The 25,985-nt window shown below is 34.3% G+C and overlaps 1 protein-coding gene and 1 long non-coding RNA gene across 4 annotated transcripts; both read left to right on the top strand.

The window, feature by feature from the left end:
* Nucleotides 1-3,318: 3,318 nt before the first annotated feature.
* LOC106795542 (uncharacterized) lies at nt 3,319-6,851 on the top strand. Of its 2 annotated transcripts, none has more exons than XR_005887809.1 (5): nt 3,319-3,598; nt 4,061-4,221; nt 4,550-4,680; nt 5,100-5,720; nt 6,125-6,851. It is a non-coding gene; the product is annotated as an uncharacterized lncRNA (long non-coding RNA). The 2 variants fall into 2 exon arrangements; XR_005887810.1 differs by having other exon boundaries at nt 4,550-4,686.
* An 8,390-nt stretch (nt 6,852-15,241) lies between these two features.
* On the top strand, nt 15,242-25,109 carry LOC100792371 (protein trichome birefringence-like 5). 2 transcript variants are annotated; one of them, XM_003541488.5, is made up of 5 exons: nt 15,242-15,851; nt 17,932-18,124; nt 18,442-18,635; nt 24,124-24,282; nt 24,504-25,109. In XM_003541488.5, exons 1-5 carry the CDS (start codon nt 15,337-15,339, stop codon nt 24,835-24,837), a joined length of 1,395 nt encoding a protein of 464 aa, XP_003541536.1. In that variant the 5' UTR covers nt 15,242-15,336; the 3' UTR covers nt 24,838-25,109. The 2 variants fall into 2 exon arrangements, with proteins under 2 accessions (XP_003541536.1, XP_014620883.1); XM_014765397.3 differs by having other exon boundaries at nt 15,260-15,851; nt 24,408-24,541.
* The last annotated feature ends 876 nt before the right edge of the window (nt 25,110-25,985 follow it).

Genomic DNA, 25,985 nt, shown 5'->3' with positions numbered 1-25,985 from the left:
AAAATCATGGGAATCAAAATCAAACTTTAATAACACAAGAAATTAAGAAAGAAACTAAGAAAACTAAAGTTCACAACACACAATTGTGCGGATTCATAAATAAACTAGTAATATCTCTCTGCCTCATGTAATTAGCGTGTAAGTGAAAAAAATTGTTATTATTATTTTAATTTTTAATATAATATTAATATTTTTTTCATTTATATCTCTTATAATACCAATGGTGGTGGATAAAAAAATTTATAAAAAAAAATTATGATGATATAAGGATAATTTTATAAAATTATTAATTTTTTTCATTTGCTTTTTACTTTTTCTTAGTTAGTATAAAATAATAATTTTAGACAACAAATATTTTAAAACAGAGGGAATACTATTTTTTTTATTATCAATAGATATATTAAAATTATTTTGCCTCTAATTTGATTACCACGTGTTGACATGTTAATTTTTTCAAAATATTTTATTGTTTTACACATTCTCTTTTTAAAGCACAAACCTACTGTTTTTGATTATTTTTTTCTTTGCCTGTGCACAGGAGTTGCTTCTAGCTTATATATACACAATTTGATTTGAATTGGATGTGCTTGTTCTTAATTAAAATGTAGTTTGGTGAGAGGTCACTTCTAAACTACAGTTTATGTTTATCCTTGCCAACAGTTATGTAGAGATTGGTTAACATAAGCTTCACAACACCCAATTATTGTTCGAGTCAAAACATGCATACTTACAGGAGGCATGCATATTACCAAAATTTTGTCTTCCATGATGTGCATGGTCAGAACTTAAAGCAATCTACTTCCACATCCGAATCCAATCACCTTCCACTACCAAATAGTATTTGTTAACATATATATTGGTGGAGAAAAATGACAAACTCTTATTATTATCATTATTCAAAATTCACATAATTAAGAATAATAGATAATATCATAAATGAAATTAATAGAAAAAATCACAAATTTATTTAACATAATTCAGACTCTTACTTTTATATTCACAAACTCAATTTCAATTTATTTAACCAATACATTTTAAATTATCATTTTTACATTCACAATCTATATATTTATACGTTTCCTCTTAATATGACTTATTTCTCTCACCTAAGATAATGATCCTTAGTAATTCTTCTTATCTTAAAGATATTTATATATAAATCTAACATTACAATTTTAGAAATAGAAACAAATATCTAATTTATAGAATATAAAATATATCTTTAATTTTAAACATCTTAAAAATAAAACAATATCTCTTTTTAAATTTAAACAATATCTAAAAATTTAAAATTTAAATTGTTTCCAACATATATAATTGCTAAATGTTCTTTTTCTTGTCTAGGTTGGTGTTTATTTTAGTGCGTGTCGTCTATGTGTATATAATTCACCTAGGATGTACTACGATTTTTTTTCTTTTATTAAAAAAGAGGAATATAAATTTATAATGGTTGACAGTGGGATTAGTGATTTCTCGTGAAATCAATGCTTTTAAAGGTAATACTTTCTTTTTATAAATAACTAGTTTTTTTTCATGAATTATAATAAACTAGAAGTTCATAGAATTAAATTGACCCGATAAATTTGATAACTCATTAAAATAATTAAATTGTTTCAATTAATTAGCATTTTTATTTAAAATTCAAACCAAATTAATTATAATTAGTTCAGTTCTCAATTTTTTTTCAACTCAAACGAATTTGATGATCCGATAAACTAACTAATTTTAAACTTTTAAATTAATGCATTTTAAACTTAATAACTTATTTTTTTTCATCTACATTTTTTTTCGCTTCAAAATACTCTGACAACTTTGAAATTGAGCTTCATGGACTTATAATTTTCAAATATGACTCTTTTTTTATTTATTTTGTTTCCTTAAAAATATTTTTTTAATGAACAAAAATATAAATAAATAGAGTGTTTTAAAATTAACTGCAAAAAAACTTACTTTTAAAGAGAGAAAAAAAGGGGGAACTACATCAAACACTACAATTTTTCTCTCCTATTTTAGTCTACTAGTCTTTTTGTTTTTGTTTTTAATCAATGGGAACAAGGCCAGAAGGTATTGAGGAGTGAATTATTCTTTCTACACCATTCAAATTTCTTCTACATCCAACATATTCTTTAAAAAATTAAATTTACTTTTTTTTTTCCTATTCGATTTGTATAGGTCATACGAATTGTCAATCAGTATGAATCATACAGATTAACCTTATGGATTGACAATTCATATAGGACCATACGAATTTATACGGATTGACAATCTATATGACTCATATATTATATATGTAAAAATATATTATTAGATCAAAATTAATTGTTAAAAATTTATTATACAAACTTATATGTGTATTAAATATACATTAAAAATTTTAATGTTATATATAACGACATCAATTATTTTTTAACATGATTGACTCACGATCTTCTCCCTTCCTCTCACCACTGGTATATTGAAAAAAGATGTTGCAGGAAGAAAATGCCTTGAGCTATGAGCATGTGCCTTGGGCTGAAATTTCCTACACTTTAGATTCATTCAAATAAATAAGGGTTTGTTATTTTCACCAGTATTTTGATATTGTCACCACACACGTAGGTGGATTTTAAGTTTTTACTAATTTTCAAAAATAGCATTCCCACATAAATATGATTCCGTTGATACGAAATAAAAAATACGCGCCAAATTGTGAAGAAAACGTGAGTGAACGTGACAGGAAGGGGGAAGATTGTGAGAGAGGAAGGAAAAGGGTTGGGAGTGTGAGAAAGTGAGGAGGGTAGGCAGGTAATTTTATAAATATTGGAGTAAGAATAAGAATTTTGGAAGTGAGAATAGGAACTCCCAATAATAAAGACAAGGTACGGCCAATGGGTCCAGCGGTGGTAACTGGGGAGAAACCACGGACGCGGAAAGCGACAAGTGGCAAGGCAAGCCGGCATTGGAACTGAAAAAATAATTAAGAATGCACCCATGAAAAAGATAATAAACTAAAAAAAAGAATTGAGAATGTTTCATAGTGAACTGAGGAGTGTGTTACATACCTAAATAACATATATATCATCTTTTATTTTAAACATTCTATTAATATTTTTATTTTTTTATCATATCATAAATTTTGTCATATTTATCTTCTTTTTTTTTTTACTCTTTTAAGTTTTAAAATAACACATCAAATGTCTATCAAACATTTTCTTGCATATAACAACTAAACCAACCTTTCATTGTGATGGAGAAAATAAGAGAGAATCTCTCTCATTCTTATTTATTTATAACTTAACAATCACACAATAACCGCATCTGTATATGCCCCCAATTGCAATGTCCGACAATATTACTATTACATTGTTTCCATCAATTCTATGGGACACCCTTAGAATAGAATGCTTCTCCAACTTTCTTTTTTGTTTTCCAACATAAAAATTGGCAACAACAAAGAATTAGTAAATACAAAACCAGCTAGAAAAAACATCGGAAAATGGTTGCTGTTGCCAGTTGTTGAACTTAACCCTTTCATATTTGGCCATGACAATATTGACCAACACGGTTCAACCAGAATGCTTGCTTCTGTCCCCAAGAATGCCTCGAAGAATACTCCGAGGTTTCATTTCATTCTATTCTCTCAACTTGTATTTGTACTTAGTTCTTAGTTGTTTCATTAACATAAACATTGCAAATTCATGCATTATGTGCATCATACATTTAGATTGTTTATCATTACTCATTATAGCTTGCTAACCATTGTCCAATTACAATCCATGTCTCACGAGAAATTATTATATGATTTAGAACCATGTAGTCTCAGACTAATCCCCACATGACATATAGTCACATTTTTTCAATTTACGAAAAAAGAAATAATGAAGATTGGTCAGGATAACGTGGTTCAGTCTCACAATACATGCTTGAGAAAATATATTCCAAATAATACATTTGATGATTGTGAAAATCAAGGCATTCGAAATAGGATGTATAAAAGGGTTCTTTGAGTTTTCTCAGATTTTCCATGTTCTTAAGTTAAAAGTTCTAATAATGATGAAGTCTTGTGACCCACTGACTGTAGAGAAATCTCCTAGTCCTTCACGCCATAACCCTGGAGTGTTCTTCTTCCTTGGAGGGATTGTAGTGCTCATCATATTGCGGATTCTTGTGTTTATATTTTGGAGGCGTATTAAACGGCCAGCAAAGGTGATGAGAACACAGCTCTGACAAGTCAACAGAATGGTAATTTGAGGATAGCATCATAAATAAAACCATAGCATACAAAGCAAAAATATTTACTACCTCAATTATCTATAATATGCCTGCAGCACATTTGGTTAATTTTGTTGTTAGTTGTGCTTCTAATGAATGATCATACTTCTGTTATTTGTGCTTGGCACTTACCAAAAGGGAAATATATTGAATCGTCAGAGGTGATGAAGATGATAGTCCCAAATATAAGACAGTTAGGTAGTTGTCAGAAAGCATACAAAATATTTGACACTTAAAATATACTCATGTTTACAGTGTACCATTGAAGGCCTTTATTGAAGTTCCATTATGTTTACAGGACCAATGGAGTTCATTAGTGGGAACCTTCGGACATTTAGCTACTTTGACTTCCGGACATTGAGGAGAGCCACCAAGAATTTCCATCCTCGAAATCTTCTTGGAAGTGGTGGATTTGGGCCTGTCTATCAGGTATAGGTACTAAATCTAATGTCACTTGCTTTAATAGCCATTTTTGTTTGTTGATTTTAGAACCTGATCTCTTAATCATGATGCACGAGTCCTTTTAAAGAGTGTCCTAAGGGCCTGATTAAGGAATAATAAATAGAAAAAATTTAATAGAAATCATGTGGATTTGTACTGGAAATCAGGGTAAGGTGTGTCGGTAAAGGCTTTTCAGTTTTGATTCATTAAGAAGATCACTAAAAGCACTTGTTAATATTCTCCTAACTATATTACTATAATTTCAAATTTTAAGAAGACAGTGGACAGTTTGTTGAAATTCACATTAATGGGGTGTTAAAGAACACTTATGTTTGGTAGTTGAGCCTGGCATAAATGTATGTACTCCTATTGTGGTTATCATTCTGAAATTCAAATTATTTTGACAGGGAAAGTTGGCAGATGGAAGACTTAAGTCAAGACATTGTCTCCTGACAAGTCTCAACAAGGAGAAAAAGAATTTCTGGCAGAAGTGAGAATGATCACAAGCATCCAACACAAAAATCTGGTTCGCCTTCTCGGATGTTGCTCAGATGGCCCTCAAAGGATACTATGAAGAACAGAAGTTTGGACCTCATAATATATGTTATCCTTCTTTATTTCATATCAACTGTCACTCTTGTCAGCATGCTGTCTATTATATGTAAAATAAGTACTTTCGTTGAAATTGTAGATCTTGTGTATACTGTATATCATGTCCAATGTGTCATGAGTAATTCAAAGAACTGAATAGTTTTAAGGAAATAGTAATTCCTAATTTGGATGCATCTGTGATCGGGAAAGAGTGATCAATTTCTGAAATGGAGCACTAGATTCCAAACTATTCTTGGTGTAGCACGGGGATTGCAATACCTTCACGAGGATTCACTTTTAAGAATTGTTCACCGAGACATCAAAGCGAGCAACATTCTTCTTGATGAAAAGTTTCAGCCTAGGATTGGAGACTTTGGGCTAGCTAGGTTCTTCCCTGAAGACCAAGCTTACCTTAGCACTCAGTTCGCAGGAACATTGTAAGCCCTTTATTCAAACGATGCTCCTCAAAAGCATTGATCACTGGTTAAATATATATCATATAGCCAATAATGTTCATCACTCACAAATAGTAAAAATATTTCATTGTACTCATCATATGATTAATTTTAGTGCTGCCAACTACCAAGACTTTTAAAACTTTCAATTTTGTTGAGTTTTAATGGTGGGGAGACACCTCAACCAATATGATCAACACAAATCACCTTTAGCAGCTATCATTTTTTAATCTTGACTCTTGTATGCATAAACATCTAAACTCTTAAGATTTTTATCATCGACACTTATCTAATGATTTTAATTAAAGATCCACGAATTCAATATATACTTTGTCTTTAATCATCAAGATTTTTTATTGATGATCTTTCTTGTCTTATTTGGTCAGAGGTTATACAGCTCCCGAGTATGCCATTAGAGGAGAATTGTCTGAAAAGGCAGACATCTATTGTTTTGGAGTTCTTGTGCTTGAAATCATCAGTTGTAGGAAAAATACTTTACCATCAGAACAGCAGTACCTACCCGAATATGTAAGTTATCAACATGATTGCGGTTGCGGTCGCAATTGTAGTCAGTGAAAAAACTAAACCTTTATGTTGCGGGTAATTGCAGAAAAAATGCGGCCGCAATTACGGTAATGATATAATTGCAGTGATTCAAAATACTTTTAGGTTGTGGCCGCAATTGCGGATGCAAACCGCAATTAAAACCATGGTTATCACTTAATTCTACTAAACCTTCACTTATTATTTGTACAACTATACCATGTTGTCCCTCAGATGATGCTTGTATAAATGAATCTTGATCACAGGCATGGAAACTTTATGAGAAGTCAATGTTGGTAGAGATTGTGAATCCAAAACTGCGGGAACATGGCATAGAAGAAAAGGATGTCATGCAAACATTCCACGTGGCCTTGTTATGCCTTTAGCCACACGCGGATTTGAGGCCTGCCATGTCAGAGATCGTAGCAATGTTGACATTCAAAGTTGAAATGGTTACAACCAAGCAATGGGGAGGGGCGGCAACCGGTATGGTCTCCCGACCCAACTCCCCAAACATATCCTCCTATTCATATTCGATGAGGTTAAAATTTATTATCTCATTCTTGGGTAGTAGGTATCTCTGAGTATTTAATTTAAATTAAAAAAATAATTTTTTTAAAGAAAATATTAAAAATTTGATTTTAGAAAAAATAAATTAATTGTTAAACATTTATTTTTAATTATTTATATATCAATAAATTTATTATAACCCATGTATTTACAAAAATCATTAAAAAAAATATATTAAATTATATAAAAATTCTAAAATAAAATTAACTAGTAATAAAAATTTTAGGTCTTTTGATTAAATTGCGCAAAAATTTTAAAAATTTTAAATGACGGGGCAGATTCGGGGTCGGGACAGATATAGTAATCTTTTACCCTATCCGACTTTTGATTATCGGAAAAAACCTGAATCCATACCCGATCAACTTAAATATTACCCGTCAAAATCGAAACGGATTGAAAGAGATAATCACGGGTATGAATTTTTCTTGTCATGTATGGTTACAACACCCATGAGGCCAATCTTCGATAAGGCGCGTAATGGATGATGAGTACCACTCATGGGAAGGCATATCCGAGGCTTTCACAATTGCGGTGGCATCCCCACGTAAAGCACCAATACTCTAGATTCTAGAGCACACTTGGTCCTGTCAAATAAGGAACCATTTCCTTGAAAGAAGGAAAGAGATATTAGGTCAAAGGCCCGGACAAAGTATATGGATTTCATTAATTTGCTTTAGGTGTATTATTGTATATGTATATATTTGGAAATGAAGCATCTCATGTTCATTGCAAATTGTGTACCTATCTCTTCCTTCGCATATATTTACAAATAATATTGGCAGAAATTCAACTTTAGTTGCAAAAAGAATATACATATCCTGTAGGGAGTTCTTTGGAGTTTTTGCAGTAAGGCTCCTGATAGGTGTTTGCTCTCAAGAAATTACATACTCTATACCTTAAAAACTTTACGTATAGAATTATGAATTTTTTTTTTCCAACAAGTTTTAATATGCTCTTTTTACACCTAAAAAAATCTTTTTTTCTTCTCCCAGTGTACGTAAAGAAAAAGTAGTAGTTATAACCAAACATTTTTCTTATCTTCGTATATTTTAAATTTAATGGTTGAGATGAAAAATAATTTTTTTAAAGTTACTTTTATAGTAAGTTGATTTCTTCTAATTTTGTTAAAAAGAGGATGAATCAACTTACTTAAAGAATAATTTTTTTAAAACTATTTTTCATCTTTAGTGTTGATTTTCTTGAAATCTAATAACTATAATGGATAGGTCATCTTAATCATTAGATTTTAATGAAATAATAGTTTGGATGAAAAGTTACTTTTGAAGAAGATTGATCCCTCTTCTAATAATAAAAGGTATACTATGCATAAAAAAGTTCTATCAATTTTTATCTTCTTTTTAGCAAAATTAAATCCAGGCTTGGGTTTTATTATAAAAAACACATCAAAGTGTACGTTTTGAGTTTTGACTCCCGTATAGTCTTGATTAAAGAATAACATTCAGTTACAAATGTAGATTAAAAAACGATTAAGATTATGATAATAAATATACATATAATATAATACTATAAAAACAAACTCCATTAATTTTTTAATCAATGTTTATAATTTCATAATTTACTACTTAAAAGTTAAAATGCACTGACTAGGTTAGAGGGGTCAAAAAATGTTTATAACTAAAATTTGTGAAAATATTTAATTAAGACAAAATTAAAAAAAAAATTAAAACTTTTACACTACTAGTCAATAAAAAAATCATTTTTTATCTTTTAAAATAATTATTATAAAAATCAGCCATTCTACAATAAATAATAATTTATAATTAGATAAAAATATAAATTGTTTGTACTAATTACTAAAAACATGGTCAATTTTAAATGAGTGTTTATTTTTGTATAAACATTAAACTTTGAATTTATCATCAAATAGTGAATCAATTGGGATGTGATTGTTCTAGTTTAATATATAGTAATATCAAATTTAAAGTAAATAAATTTTTGCTTCTCAATTTCATGCTTTGGAAAGTATGAACCCCTGTTTATATTTGTGTTCCAAACACATCCTTGGTCATTATTATTTTACAACTAATTTGGGAAATTTAGAAACTACGTGTTTTGTATAAACATAACTTTGGATCCACAAGTTCAATCTCGGTCACTATTATTTTACTTCGAAGAAAACCCATCTGTTGAGTACTTTGTGAATGGAGCTATACTGTTCAACATTGATGGTAGATCCAGTTATACAATTTTTCTTTTTTAAAACATAACACTGCCAGTTTGTAATTCAAAGAGCAATAAATAAGGGCACAACTAATCGTCTCTAGTCTCTACATTCTTTCTGTCAAGAAAAAAAATGATATATTAACTGATATCTTATGATAAATAAATGCTACAAATAATTAATCACAATAAAGTGTATGATTTTTTAATGAAGTTAAATACTTTTTGTGTACAAGTAACATATTAATCAGAACATATTATGCTTATCTCATAGATCAAAATACATATTTTTTTTCTTCTAATTATATTAAGAAAAAAAATCCCATTCCGATATCACGCTGCGCATTTGATTTAAAAAACCACACACACACACAGAACACAATATGTTTACCAATGCCACAAAAGACAAAGATAACCAAATCATTCTCTCCCAGTTTTCCACATCATACCTTTCTTTCTAATCCTAGTCCTATCTTCTCCCTCGTCTAAAGCCTCCATAAGACAACTATCAAAGCATGTAATGTTCTCCGTGTGGCAAGAAATTCTGAGTGAGAGAGACAAAAAGAGAGGAAGAAGGCATGCAATTTTTTTTCATATCCTCTTTGATTATTCTTTCTCCATACCCATTGCTCTTCTGTTTATAATAGTGTTTTGACTCTTTAGAATTGCCAAAAGGGATGAGGTGATACATACAATACAATTCTATGTGCATAGCCTCGAGATATACAACGACAGAAAGGGACCGTAAACAAGAATGGAAAAGCACCATGGTTTATGTCAAAAAGTAGCTTTTGGTGGGATACAAACAGGGAGACAAAGACAAAAGTAAAAAGTGTGATGTGTGTTAATCCTTCCCTTCCAATTAATACTGCATGGCAGATAAAATAACCCACAGTGTCACAGGCACCAGCACCACATTCAATTCTCCCCATCCACCCATTCAATGTAGGCCTGGCTACACACCCTACGACATATCACTATTCAACGGATCCGGTTCCCTGCAAATTAAACGGATCTGTCAAATTAGGGATCCTCGTTTATCCATTTTGACTCATTACTTAATGCCCTTATCTCTTTAATCAATAAAATAAGCATATATTAAACTATTCAATGAAAAAAAGAGAGGAAAAAATGATGCATCTTGCATGCATGTTAAAGTCCCACGGGTACGAATTGAAAGATTAAAATCATACAAGGGAGAATTAGATTCATAAGATTTAACAGGCATGCAGTATTAGCATGTTTAATTACTCATTAACGCTCAGACCAACTTATTTATCGTACAGTTGAAATTAATGTTTAATGAGATCAAGTAGTAAAAAAACTGCATTTGGAACAACCTAAATTTTCTCAAACGTAACCTATATGAACCGCCAGTTATACGAACTAGTCCGCGGATTGGGTTGAGCTTTTAATTGAATGCCGTTTATTTATTAACAACCCAAGTCAAATCATGGGTCACATGCAAGCCCCTTATTTTTTTTTTGGAGAAATAATTATTTTTTTCTTGAATGTGTAGAATGTGGATAGAGTTGTCTCAGATAAAATTTAAATTTTAATTTTTAAAAGTGAAAAAAATACAACGAATTCATTCATCCATTAGTGTTCTACATATTTATCGATAAAAATAATTATTTATCCAAAATATAATTTAATTTTTATTTTCTCTCATCTTTTAATCGTTGTAAGCATAACATTATAATACGCACTTAACAAAAATAAAAAAATGAGCATAATTTAAAACAAACATAATAATAAATATAACATTGATTGGTAAACATAATTCATCATTTTATTGTGATAACATAAGGTAATCACAAAATCAAGCTAAATCTCATTTTTTTTATGAGAATTAACTTAATGATTGTGGATTTTTGTATGAAAATCATATTTTGGATAATGTATTATTACATAAGAAATTTTAAAATAATAGACAAATTATACTAATTATTATATTTGTTCTAATTTATGTTTATTTTCTTATTTTTTTAAGTATTTATTATAATGTTATATTTATAATAATTTAAAAATAAGATAAAAATTAAATTATATTTTAGATAAATAAATATTTTTGTCTTTGAACGATAAGTCAACAAATAAATGAATGTGTAGGCTTTTTTATTAACGATATCCGGCGAAAGTCAACAAATGAATAAATTTGTTTTTTATTTTACTTTCAAAAATTAAAATTAAAATTTTCATTTTTCAGGATTGTCAGCGCCCCAGCCAAAACTTACGTAACATCTCCTCTTGTTCTATGTCATTTTCTCATAATTCTGTTTCCTTTCTTCGCACCATTTCATACATTGAAAATAAATAAAAAAGATTGTTGCGCTCTCATCGAAGAAAAGAGACAAAAAATATGAACATTTTTGGTTAATTTGGTCCATACTCGGGGGAGCTAGCTTAAACACACAACTAGCACAAACATGAAAAAGTTGCAGCATTAACATGCTGCGAGCCTGCTTCTATGGCCACATATAAGAATACAATTTAAGGTAGCTATCAGCAACGATAGAGCCAAAGAAATTAGAAACCTTTCAATAATAACTCATTTACAAGACAATGAAAAGGAAACCAAACAACAAAAGGGGGAGGGTGGAATTCAACTGTGAATTTGGAAGAAAAAGTGCACATTTCTTCCAAAAAATCACATTTAAGACATAGCAATATATATTAGCTTAGCTAGAAATATGACTCAATGGAAGAGAGATGATGACGATTCATGATGTGTTGTGCGCAAAGCTGCGGTGGTTCTACTTTCTACTTCTACCTGTTGTGCAATGGATTTGGACCTGTGGGAACGAGTCTTTTGTCTTCTGATGATGTGGTGTTGTTATCATAGCAAGACACGTGTCTCTTGCGGTTGCATTTGTGGGCACTATCAGGTAGCACACTACTCGTTTTCTTGTTCTTTGCTCCTCCAAACAAATTGCTAACAAGAACGGTCTTCCTTGCCACAGTGTTGGACGCAATACAAGCCCACAACAAAAGGCACAACACAAGTATCAGCTCTGCTATTCTCATCTCACCAACCTTACTAATTAAAAAACAGCACCAGTGTTTGACTTAGAAGAGGGGGCAAAAGAGATAAAGAGGCACAACACAGATTAGAAAAGCCAAGAGAGAAGGCGAGAAGGGAAGAGAGGGAATGAATGAAGAAGAAGAAAAGGAGGAGTTGGTGTTGATATTATTATTAGGGAAAGAGGTGGGGTGTGGTGAGTGTAATAAGAGGGGGTTTATGGCTAGGAATAGGACATTATATTAAGTATGGTACCTCGGATATGCAGTAAAAGACTTTGAATTTGATACATCACATCTCTGTGGTCAGAAACTTCACCAAACCTCATTAATTGACTTCAATTCTACTTGACAATATGTAGGTTATTCAAACCAAACGGAATTTGAACATAAATGATCCATGGGTAAAATATGGTGCCAAAAGCACAACATTCTGTTCCTTAGACAGTGACATGGCAACCTAGCCTAACACATTCACACACACCTCTCTAGTCTAGAAAAAAACCCACTTGGGATTAGAGAAATTCTCCTTCGATGGAGCTTCACCACGTGCCGCTTCACTTGAGGGCCATACTTGAAAAGCTGACACTCATTGATAAAAAAAGGAGTTGCAGGGAAATTAAATGGGTGGTGGGTTTAATTTTGACTGTAGCATGCATTGAATTGATCAATGAGATTGCTTGCTTTTGAAGCACGTCTTCGATCTTTCTCTCGAACGGGTGAGAGAGTTTTGATTGAACGAATGATGGAGGTGATCGATATGTTGGGTTGCTAGTTGTAAAAAAGTTTTGGTTTTTGGTCTGTGTTGTGTTACAGTACTTTACATGGATAAATATATTATCAGCAACAGAGACAACCTGGGAATAGGTTAATGGCAACGCCGGAGTAATGAAACGACAGTTGGTGCTTCATTAAAGCCGGCCATTTCTGTTAAAACAGCAAGGTTGGTTAGTTAGCTATATTGCTATCATGTCCAATGCTTATGCTTTCACACACCCCATCTTCTCACTCACATTGAAAGGGTATACAGAAAAAGGAAAAGGTGCAGAGGTCAGGGATAAGCGATGTGACCCGTAATGGGTGAGGCTGATATCATGATAGTCTCTGTTCCCTCCCTTTCCACCGTTCCGTAGGCAAATCTATACGGAAAATAGACAGAGAGAAACAAGTACATGGCATGTCTACGGGTATTTACAGGATTCATACTTAGTTTCTTTAGATCATAAATCAAATACAGAGGATCAAATAAGAAACTTAGAAATCAAATTAATGAGTGGAGAGGAGAGGGAGGAGAAATACAAAAATATTTATATACTAATTAAAAAGGTGTATTTTTATTTTATTTTAACTAAAACATTTATTAATTTTTAAAAATATATGTCAAAAAAAATATTTTTTTTTGAATAAGTATTTGTAAATTGGATCTACACAATAATCCTCTAAGTGATATCTCCTTATCATTTTATTGACGCTTTGTCGGGTAGCATTACCAGCGTCTCTTCATTTTATCATTTTCTTAAAAAAAGGTAATGAATGTCTTTTTTTAAATCATGTTATTCATATATTTATCAATTTTATTAGAATTAGTCTTTTTCTAAAAATCTTATTGATCAATTTTAATAAGATTTTTTTTTCAATTACATTTTTATATTTATAACACTCAAATTTAAGATAGTTTGAAAAGATGAAATCCAATTTTACTTAAATCAATAACTTACTAGTAATGAATGTCTATCATTAAATTTATATAAAAGATAAACTAAACATTTTTTTTAACTTTCTTTATTTTAGAGATTAATAGTATGTTTGTTAGAGACAAAACAAAAAGGAGGGGAAAGACCGGAAAAGTGTTGATTTTAATCTCCCTTCTGTTTAATATCCAATCGAGAGGAACAAATGGGTAAAAAGCAATGTAAGTCCTATTATTGATGTTCTCCCCAAAATAGGAGAGAAATAGGGAGTTTTTGTAGTGTAGTAAAAAGACATTAAATATTTTTCAATTTTCATTTATTTGAATTGGTTAGTACTTCTCAATTTCTTTTCTACAATTCAAATCAAACCAATTTAATCAGGAATTGGTCCAAATTGAATCAATTAGTCACTTTACTAGACAAATGTGCAAAATTATATTTGAGAAAAAAAATACATGATTTTACAAAACAAAAAATCACACATAATCCTGACATTTAAATGTGCACACATCATATTTTGTTGTAATTAACCTACTCCAATCAAATAACAACAACAAAAAAAAAACACATTAATATACCATAGAACTCCAAGCCTAATAATTAATAATAGAAAAATTCAGTTTGGATTTATTGGGTTTGTAAATCACAAACATACACCTAAATTCATAACTATTGATTTGGTTGATTTGATTTAACTTTTATCATATTAAACTAAAAATTTGAATTGATTTAATTTGTTCAATTTAGATTCTCGGATTCATGGAATTGATCCAAATCAATACACATCCTTAAATAAAATCTTATATGGGAGAAAAGAAATTGATGTCTTCATGAAAATGGTGATTTTGGTAAACATTCAAGGTCTATTTTGCAATTAAAACATTTCAAACTTAACATGTAATAGGTAAAAAGATGTAATCATTTGTTAAAAGATTATTATATTCAATGATTTATACTAATGATACACTATTTCATAAATTTTTATTAGAAATATTTACTTAATTATATTTTCATTTTTTTTCAGTTTTTTCATAATCAAACAAAATAAAATAATAATTTTAACTTTTTTTTTTCTCTCTCATTAGTTGTTACTAAACCACCTACAAAATCTATCTTCTTTTTTTCATTTTCTTTTCTATCTATTACATAGAGTAATAGACGGTCTCCAAGTTTGTTCCTATTACACTTAATATTCTTCCATTTTTTTACAAGTCGCTTGAGGGGAGTCGGTGTAACATTTTTTTACACCTGAAAGGAAGGTTGGTGTATAGTTTATGCCTAAGAGTGAGGAGGATGAGTGTAAGGAAAGTTAAAAAATTAAAGAATTTTCCATAGAATTTAAAAGATTAAAAAGTACAAAGTGTAATAAAAATAAATTTTAGAAAAAAATTGTGTAATTTACTCTAAACAAAAATTAGATTAAAGATCTAGGAAATAGTGATTTAGTCCTAAAAGAAATTATAATTCATATATGATGGGGTTGTGCTGTTGCTCACTACATAAACAAATCCTAATTAAAGGATGTTTAGGCATTGGATGGAAGGAAAGAAAGAAGGAGATGCATGGCATTGGCCTATTGAGAGTGAAGGAACATGGTTTCCCACAATAAGCCTTACACTGTAGCCACCCTCTTCTTTCTCGCATTGTTCCTTATCTCCATCTTCTTCTTCTTCTCCACCAGAACAACTCTTCACCCCGCTCCCTCCATCCACTCAGATCTCTACATCCACCTCCAGCCACTTTCTCCGCCTCCGCCCCTCCAACCTCTTTCTCCGCCTCCTCCTCCTTTTCCGTCCCCACACTCCTCCTCCGCCACCACTGAAACCCAACCTGAGCCTGTTGGTGACATTGAGGATGTCGCGGACAATGCCACCGACGCCGAATCTGATGCCCAGCCTGTAACGGAGAATATCGCCGAGGACGTAGCGTTGAGTTTGAAGGTGTGCGATTTGTTCACGGGAACGTGGGTGAAGGATGAAAGTTACCCGATTTACCAACCGGGTTCTTGCCCTTACGTGGACGAGGCTTACGATTGCAAAGTTAACGGAAGAACCGACACTCTCTACTCCAATTGGCGCTGGAAACCTGATGCCTGTGATCTTCCCAGGTACTCGCATTTCCATTTCGAAGGGCTTCAATGTATGTACTCTTATTGCTAAACACGATTCAAGTACTATTTCTGTTTAATTTTAGGGCCACATTGCTAACACTAGCTGCTACTACTTCATTTCCTTTGTGTTAATTACCCCTGCTTTTATATTCGGTTACTCTTTTCTTCTTTAGTGTTCATAGCAACTCATGGGAGAATGAATCCTCTTGCATTCAAAGGAATTAGTTCACCAACAAGACCATCGTTGGTCTGAGTGGTCCAAAGCTTGGTCTTCTTTAAGCAAGGTCTTGGTTTGGGCCTTGTGGATAGAAAAAACATGGTTGGGAGGGGAGACCCCATTAAAGGTGGTTAGTCAGATTCCCTGGCTAAGATTAGTCATCAACAAAGTTGGTGGATATTTTGCACCAATGTCTTGATGACAAAAAAAGAAGGAATTAGTTCCAAATAACCTTGTTGCCTCCCATAACATTAAAGGAGTATTAAATAGGACAATAAAAACTTAGACATAGTTTTTTAGGTGTTGTTGTCTTATTCTTCAACTAGAATTGAAGTTTCTCCTTGTTAATTCGCATGATAAAAGTTTTCATTGAAGGATTATGTAACTTGCCTTGATTTCCAATTGGACAACCGTACAATTAACACCGAAGGAACTGTAGTTAAGTTGTGTGCTATTAAATAAGTGGAGTTTTATAAAAAATTGTGAATATTTATGGAAAGAGACACAAAAAAATTTCTTGTCATGTGAAATCTTAATGTGAGTGGATATATAGCCGCTTCCTTTGACGTGTCAATATTTGCAGTTGCTTGTTGCACTTGATGCTGCTTCTTCCTCTAATGAGGATGATAATCAGTAGAGGTTAGTTCCAGAATGATTGTGTTAATGTATTGAAGTATGAGGACAGCATATTAGTATGAGGACTGCATATTTTAGGAAAGTGTAGACAGAGTTTGAGTAAATTTGCTTCTCTCCACATAAACTTGATATGGATGTTCCCCATGGGGACCAGCTTATGGTCAACAACTTTTGCATATCAAGTTAGCAAATCATTGTTAAGCATATAATTTTAATGTATCAGGCTAGGCTGCAGATTCCTAGGTGATTGGAGGAAAATGAATTTTCAGAACTGTGATTTTTGTTTTTAAGCTAATTCAGATTGAAGGGCTCTAGAAATGGTACCCATAACCGTAAAATTTGAAAATAATGTTTACTAAATTAGTTTGGTTCCTCTAACAACATGGTTTCTGGTGGCAATATTTCAAGTAATGGGTGGGATCCATTATTTTGGGAACATTTCTGAAAAGGCTACATTTTTTCAGTTGGTGACATCTGGAAACTCAACTTGAAATATAAAGAAACATATCCTATTCTTTTCATAATCTTAGAATGTGATTAACCATTGCATTATGATTTTTTGACTTGCAATCAATTTTCTTTTTTATCCTTTCCCAGTTTATAACTTTTGATCATCTCATTTATACCAGTTCAATATATATCTTGAGTTGTTACCTTATTAGTGGACCTGTAAATCATTATGCATACTTATAGTATCTCAAATTCCTTTGAAGCATTGCTGAGAATGGTATGCTCTGTTGTTAATTATTTCCACATTTCACTTTAAAAAATATTATCTGATAGTCATTCAAACAGTTGTGCTTTTTGTTTGGTTGACAAATGGAAACGCTGAATCCTGTTTTGCATGGCATAATGAAGCAGGAAATGATTACTTTTAGCTTCTATACATATTCTCTTTGTGATATAGTTGAACACTAGCAACCTGCAGTTGTTATTGGGTGACCCTTCAGACCATGGTTTGGCTTTTTTCTCATCAGATGTCAAACTTTTGATTTTTTTGTTGACAGAAGGCTTTATAAATCAAATTTATCTCATCTAATTTCAACTTTTGATTTTCTGTTGACTAAAGGCACCTCCTACACTCTTGCGAGATGTATCAGTTTTACAAATAATCACTAAAGTGTTTATCAAACAGCTATTCTTTGCTTTTCATCTTTTAGTAGTTTACTGAAAAATTAGCTATTCATATATGCTTCATTCATTTCTTTCCAATGTTGCTTGAAGGTTTAATGCCACAGACTTCTTGGTGAGACTGAAAGGTAAAAGACTAATGCTGGTTGGAGATTCGATGAACCGGAACCAATTTGAGTCCATCCTGTGCCTACTACGTGAAGGCCTGCACAATAAGAGCAGAATGTATGAGGTACACGGACACAAAATAACAAAAGGAAGAGGCTACTTTGTTTTTAAATTTGAGGTAATAACATGACCTGTTTTTATATTATTGTTTGCTCTTAGAATGTTTTCTCCATCTATTCAATTTCTTGTTAATTTGTCTCTTCAAGGTCTGGTTGACTTGAATAAATTTTTTGGCAAGTATAAATCCTGTTGATGCTGTAGTTTCTTTTCCTCTCCCAAAAAATTAATTCAACTATATTTAGAAGTTAAAACTTAATAACTTCCTATGAAGTACAAAAAGATCAGGCAGCTGGACTGCAATATTTTCCTGCTTCAAGAAAATGTGGATGGACAGACTGCAGTTTGTTGTGCTAAGATTTTGGAATACTTGGGCAGGACTATAATTGCACAGTGCTATTTGTGAGATCTCATTTCCTTGTGAGGGAAGGAGTTCGTCTTAATGGACAAGGGAGATCAAATCCTACATTGTCAATAGATCGGATTGACAAGACATCCGGTCGTTGGAAGAAGGCTGATATTCTTGTCTTCAATACTGGACACTGGTGGACTCATGGAAAAACTGCTCGAGGGTTAGGATGCAATTATTTTAATTTTGTATTTTGATTGATTTATGCATTGAAATTGTATGCAATTCTTTGCTTCCCCCATGTTTATTGAACTCTAGATTGGTTAAGTAATTAAAGGATTCGTGCTAGCATTGCTGCACAAGAATGCTGACCTATTATTTTAAACTTATCCTGGCAACAAGGAATTTGATATATATACTATACTATCAAAAGTTATGAAGTAAGAAAAGTTGTACACTTTTTTCTAACTTATTTTGCCCCTTTTTTGTTTTCCCTTTTTCTTAAATTGGTTTTTATTCACTGCTACGAGTTGGTTGGCGATACATGTTGTATCAAAGGGTGGTGCCCTGCAAATAAGAAAAACAGACAGCAAAGAGAAAGAACAGCACAGAAAGATATGAGAGCAAGCTCCCCCAAGTCAGAATATCTCTGGACTCCAATTCTCATATAAATTCCAGCATAATCCCTCAATCCATTCCCCCCTACAATATAACAGTATTCCCCTTAATTGATACCCTCTCTCCTCTAACTAACTTCCACTAACAGATACCCATAATTGCCCCTTACTAACATTACCAATTAGGCCCCTAAGCCCCTTTAGTCTTGGGCCTACCATAATACACTTTGTAAGGTTTATCCCACTTAGTTTTCCCATCAATACCACCCTTGTTAGAAGCTGCCTTGTCCTCAAGGCAGAAAGAAGGAAATTTCTCCTGAATTGAAACAGCAGATTCCCAAGTGGCCTCTTCTAATGGCTGTGATTTCCATAGAATGAGCCACTCAAGTATTGGAACACCCTGGCGCTTATTCTCGCGAGTAGCTAGCACGGCTTCTGGTACAGGAAAATCAGAATCAGTCATTTCCAGTCCCAAAGGAAGGGAATTGACTGTGGACCCATCCTTCAAAGAACGTTTGAGCTGGGAGACATGAAAGACTGGGTGAATACGGCTTGTATCTGGCAATTTAAGCTTGTAGGCCACTTCTCCCACATGAGAAAGGAATTGGGAAGGTCCAAAATAGCAAGACGACAATTTAGGACAGATGCGGTGAGCCATGGATTGTTGCCTATGAGGACTAAGCTAGACATACACCCAGTCACCTTCAACATAAGTAACATTTTGGCGATGAGCATCTGCTGACTTCTTCGTAGTTTGTTGTGCTCACTGCAAGTGGAACTTTAATTGACGAAGAGCTTCATCTCGATCCACCAAGATGGAAGCAACAGAATCCACTTGAGTTTCGCCAGGAAGGAAACGCGGCACAGACGGGGTGGGCGCCCATACACCACCTAAAATGGAGATTTTCCCGTGGCAGAGTGCGAAGATGTGCTATACCAGAATTCGGCCCATGACAACCATGAATACCATTTGGTGGGTTGTTCTGAAACAAAGCACCAAAGAAATGTTTCCAAGCAGCGATTAACAACCTCCTTCTGCCCATTAGTTTGAGGGTAAGCCCGGTGATGAAATCCAATGAAATGTCATCCCAAGCAACCTCTGGAATAGGAATTGGCTGTAACAGCCCAGCAGGGGACATGGCCTGGTATTTATGGCGCCGACAAATGTCACAATGGCAGATATACTCCAGAATACGACCCTTCATGCCTTTCCAAGAAAAGGAGGAGGCTAGCCTCTTGTAAGTCTTAGTGAACCCAGAATGGCCCCCTGAAGCTGTGTCATGAAACTCAGCCAATAGCATGGGTATGAAGGTAGATTCCTTGGACAGAACTAGGCACCCCTTAAAGAAAAGCAACCCATCTCGAAGGGAAAAATGAGGAACAAAAGTAGAATCAGCTTGCAAGGCAGCTAGCACTTTAACCAATTCTGGTTCTTTTTGAATTTCCTCACGAACTTTTATGAAATCGACCCAATAAAGGACTAATTGAAACAGTGTTTAATTCAGGCACAACATGCTGTCGGGACAATTCATCGGCTGCATTATTTTCTGGTCCTGGTTTATAGATTTATTTTCTGGTCCTGGTTTATAGATCACTTCAAATTGATACCCCATCAGTTTGGCTAACCAACATTGTTGGTCTGTGGTGGTGATCCGCTGTTGAAGGTGTTTCAAGCTACGGTGATCTGTGTAAACCTTAAATGGGCAACCCAGCAAATAATGTCTCCAATGTTGGACCGCAAGAGCTAGGGCAATTATCTCCTTCTCATAAACAGATTTGGCCAAAGCTCTGTCCAACAATGCCTTGCTGAAATAGGCAATTGGATGGCATTCCTGCATCAGCACTGCCCCAATGCCTCTCCATGATGCATCACATTCAATGAAAAAGGCTTTTGTAAAATCTGAGTGCCAAAACAGGGAACAATGCTAAGTGTTGTTTGAGGAAGTCAAAAGCGAATTGCTGTTCTTGTCCCCAAGAGAAACCATCTTTTTTGGTAAGCAATGTGAGAGGGCGTGCTATGGTGCCATAGTCTTTGATAAAACAGTGGTAATAACCTATGAGTCCAAGGAAACCATGAACATCGTTGACTGTGAGAGGAGCTAGCCAATCCAACAGAGCACTTATCTCCGAAGGATCCATTTCAACCCTTCGGTAGAAATTACATGCCCAAGATAATCTACAGAAGGCAAGCCAAACGAACACTTTTTGTTATTAGCTACCAATTGATTAAGGGATAAGAGCTCAGCAAGGTGAGAAAGATGAGTTGGCCAATCAGAGCTATAGACAAGAATGTAGTCAAAGAACACTAAGACACATTTTCGCAAAAGTGGCTGGAAAACTGAATTCATCGTGGATTGGAAAGTTGCTGGAGCGTTGACAAGACCAACGGGCATGACTAAATATTCATAGTGCCCCTCATGTGTTCTGAACGCCGGTTTTGGGAATAGCGTCATCTTGCATGCGGATTTGATGGAAGCTCGACTTAAGGTCAATCTTGGAGAAAACCTGTGAATTGTGTAATTCATCCAGCAGTTCACTGATGGTGGGAATGGGATATTTATCCAGCACGGTGACCTTATTCAATGCTTAATAATCTACGCACATACGCCATGATTCATTTTTTTTTTAACAAGCATAACTGGGTTGGAGAAGGGGCTGACTAAGTGACGGATAACACCCTCGGACAGAAGCTCAGCAACTTGGGGTTCTATCTCATCCTTGTGGTGGCAGGCATAGCGGTAAGGCACACGCTAACCGGTTTGGTTCTAGGCAGCAAAGTAATGACATGGTCATGAGCTTTTCTTGGTAGCCCTTGACAGAGCTGGAAAACAACATCATAGTGGCCCAAAACCTGTTGCAAGTTAGTTGGTTCATTGATAAGAAGGGGAGGATGCTCCAAATGGAAAAGGGTAGTGCCCTCCAAAGCTACCCCCTAAAGCACTCCTTGCAAGGCAGGAGAATGATGAGCATCCTTGATAGAATACCCCTTTAATGTGATCAATTTCCCTGCATCCTCAAAACTAACAGTTTTCTTGCGCTAATCCAACGTGGTGCGCCCATGTGTAGCCCTCCACTCGACTCCCAGAATGAGATCCATACCTCCCAATTCCCAAACGAAAGCATTGAGCACAATGGTATAGGGTCCCAATTTGACATGCAAATTGCGACAAACCCCATTGGAGGAACATTTGCTGCCATTCCTAAGTCCAACACTAAAATCCTTAGTAATTATTACCTCCAGGTTCAAAGAGGTGACCACTTCTCGCGCTATGAAGTTGTGGCTGGCACCACTATCCATGAGGAGGAGAATTGGGAAACCCAGCAACTCCCCTTTGAGCTTAATTGTCTTGGCACGATCTACTTTTCAAGGATCCAACGCGTGAAGATCAAGAGCTTGGCAAACCAATTCTTGAGGATCGGGCTCAGGCGAATCTTCCGACGACGTTGGTGGGTCTTTCGTCAGGTCTTCTCCCTCCCAAATCAGAAGACAGAGGTGTCTATTTGGACAAATGTGAGTTTGGCTCCAATTGTCTCTACACCTAAAACACGGGCCCTTATTGCGTCTCCATGAGTTCCGGGTAAGATAAGTTGCAGGTTCCCCCACGAGAAAATGATGGACCCGAATGGGTGGAGACAGATTAGGGACCCTTGTCAAGAGGACCACTAGTACTACCTACAGACAGGGCCGAATGCACATGCCCATTGGATTATGAACGAGACCTCTCTAAGGAATGGGGTTCCGATTTGAGCACCAGAAGGAAATGGTCGACGATTGGGTTGCAATTTGCGTGCACCATAGACAAAGGGAGTACGATCTAACTTGCGCTCGATCAGACGTGCCACAAAGATCAGACAGTGGCGATTAGGTGGTTCGAAGGTTAAAACCTCCATTCTAATGTCTTCGCGCAAACCACCTGAGAAAAATCCCATGTATTGTTCCTCAGAGAGAGGGGGTACCTGTGCCATAAGGACCTTGAAAGCCTCTATGTAGTCGTCAATCGATCTAGTTTGATGGAGGAGCTTGAGTTGCGAGAAGGGGTTTCCGAGTTGATGCTCTCCATAATGATCCATCAGGGCTCGTTTGAAGGATTCCAGGACAAGTGTGGATCAGAATTCATCAATATCTTGAACCAGTGCTAGGTCATGCCTTCCATACAGATCTAGGCCAACTGAATCTGCATTTCCGGAGGGGTACTCTAAACTGCAAAGTAAATTTCAGCCTTGGCTATCCATCCAATGGGGTCCTCACCCGTGAAGGGAGGAATCTTGACACGTTTTGTCAGCAAGCGTGGGTCATCGGAGCTAGGAGATTCGGTAGAGTGTGGGGCGTCATTCGAGGAAGGAGAGCCGGAGGACCGTGGTATGGACTCGTGCACCTCAGTGCACAAGGAGGCGATGAACTTCAAAAGCTCCGTAACATTCATCAGCAGGAAACTCAACTGGGTTGAGTGTTCGTGCATGGAGGAGTCGTGGGATTGAAGAAGGGTCTCAATGGCGGAGAGTTGGGACTCTGCGTTATCGAAGAAGGGTCTCAATGGCGGAGAGTTGGGACTCTGCGTTATCGAGGGGTTGGGATGTCATTCTGGTTTACATACACTAGATGCAGCAACTCTCAATGAAAGCACCAGTTGATACGTGTTGTATCAAAGGGTGGTGCCCTGCAAATAAGGAAAACAGACAGCAAAGAGAAAGAACAGCACAAAAAGATATGAGAGCAAGCTTCCCCAAGTCAGAGAATATCTCTGGACTCCAATTCTCATATAAATTCCAGCATAATCCCTCAATCCATTCCCCCCCTACAATATAACAGTATTACCCTTAATTGGTACCCTCTCTCTTCTAACTAACTTCCACCAACAGATACCCATAATTGCCCCTTACTAACATTACCAATTAGGCCCCTAAGCCCCTTTAGTCTTGGGCCTACCATAATACACTTTGTAAGGTTTATCCCACTTAGTTTTCCCATCAGTTTGTCTTTCATTCCTTGAAATTAACAAGTCATCTATCAAAAGAAAGAAAGAAAGAACAATAATCAATTTTTTTTATATAAAAAATCTAGCAGAAAAAAGTGATAGAGTCTGATTTGTGCAGGATAAACTACTATAAAGAAGGTGATTATCTATATCCAAAATTTGATGCAGTTGAGGCATACAGAAAGGCTATAAAGACCTGGGGAAAATGGATCGATGATAATATCAATCCACGAAAACAGATTGTCTACTATCGTGGATATTCTAATGCCCATTTCAGGTATTGATGTTTTTCTTTTCCATATATATTTCCTTTGACATAAAATCCCTGTCCCCTTCCCTTTCCAGTTTGTTTGTTCTGAGGAATCATCTTTCTATTAAAGAAATCTAGACCTATTGTTTCAGCATCATAATGGAGAAAAGAAAAATAGAAGAAACCAATTGTACACCACCACTAATTGTTCTTTCAACCATATAACATTGCTGATGAATGTTTGACAGAGGTGGGGACTGGGACTCAGGTGGGTCATGCTACGGTGAAACTGAACCAGCTTTTAATGGCTCTATCCTGAATAACTATCCTTTGAAAATGAAGGTAGTAGAGGAAGTGATCCGGGGAATGAAGGTTCCCGTAAAGTTATTAAATGTCACAAAGCTGACCAATTTCCGCAAGGATGGGCACCCATCTGTCTTTGGCAAGAATACAATGGGTGGAAGGAAAGTCTCTACAAGGAAGCAGGATTGCAGCCATTGGTGTCTTCCTGGGGTCCCTGATGCATGGAATGAGCTAATTTATGCCACTCTTGTTTTTCAACAAACAAATTCAAGGAATTGACTTACACAAGTTCCTTCTTTCCAGGACTTTACCTTTTCCGCGGCAAAGAAGGGGAAAACAAAACCTCTGGGGCCTTGGCTTACATTAAGGTGATTGAGAACAATGAAAAGTGTTTTTGCCCGTGGTACCCCTTTGGGTATTATCGTGAGATTAGTTATTCGGGTAACATGGAAAAGTGTACTTCATTGCACATAATCAAGTGAAAAGTTAGTATAAAAATTAGTGATGCTATTTGTTCATTGCTAAAATATACAGTATTTTAATGAGGTTAATCTTTCGGGTATTACTCTAAGATGTATTTATTACATATAATCAAACTCAACATAGGAAATAGTATTGTTAATTTTGCACTGTTAATTCAATTATGGTTTTAGAGTAAGGAGTGTGATTCAGATAAGGCCTGTTAAAGGCCAGCCTACTAAGAATTGATGACGGTGATTAAGATCGACAATTGATCGAACTATTCGATTAATACTGATACATACAAAAAGAGAAAATAAATATAACCACAAGCATTAAGAGTGTTGGACATTTTCACCGACCATGTTCTTTTATCATAGTTATATAATTTTTTACAGTAATAATTTATGCACTGTAATGTAAAAAAATACATTATCACTTAATCACAATTTTTTTATATACAGATCATGCTACATGTGACTTTTAGGTTATTAACATAATTTAACTAACTAAGCTAATAGACCAATTATGTTATAAAATAATTAATGTCTCCATGTATAATATTAAAATTTTTAATGTATATTTAATGCACATGTAAATTTACATAATAAATTTTATGACAATTAATTTTGGTGCATTAAATATATATTAAAAATTTTAGTATTGTATATAGTGACATTGATTATTTTATAATATAATTGGTCTATTAGTTTAGTTGGTTAAAGTGTTATGTTAATAATCTTAAAGTCATAGGTTTGAATCTTACATGAATAATTTATTTGTAATGTTGTGTGTACCTCCTTAATCATTTATGTAATAATTTGTGGTTTAGGGTTTGCACCTCTATAAGTGTATAGATTTAGGATTCACATCTAAGTATGTATATGATAAAATATTATATCAAGTTTAACAAATTTCTCATCACAAATTAACATAAAGATTTGATTACAAATTTAAAATTAATATAA

This window comes from Glycine max, chromosome 13 (genome assembly GCF_000004515.6).
Source record: "Glycine max cultivar Williams 82 chromosome 13, Glycine_max_v4.0, whole genome shotgun sequence".
Lineage (NCBI taxonomy): Eukaryota > Viridiplantae > Streptophyta > Magnoliopsida > Fabales > Fabaceae > Glycine > Glycine max.
The sequence above is the reverse complement of the archived record's forward strand: the minus strand, read 5'-3'. Positions and strand labels throughout refer to the sequence as shown.

What these genes read in the sequence shown, in the direction of transcription:
- LOC100792371 (XM_003541488.5), top strand. Translation starts at nt 15,337, where the DNA reads ATGGTTTCCCACAATAAGCCTTACACTGTAGCCACCCTCTTCTTTCTC. An exon ending in GATGCCTGTGATCTTCCCAG is followed by an intron (nt 15,852 to 17,931) that starts GTACTCGCATTT and finishes TGTTGCTTGAAG; the next exon opens with GTTTAATGCCACAGACTTCT. An exon ending in TATTCTAATGCCCATTTCAG is followed by an intron (nt 24,283 to 24,503) that starts GTATTGATGTTT and finishes AATGTTTGACAG; the next exon opens with AGGTGGGGACTGGGACTCAG.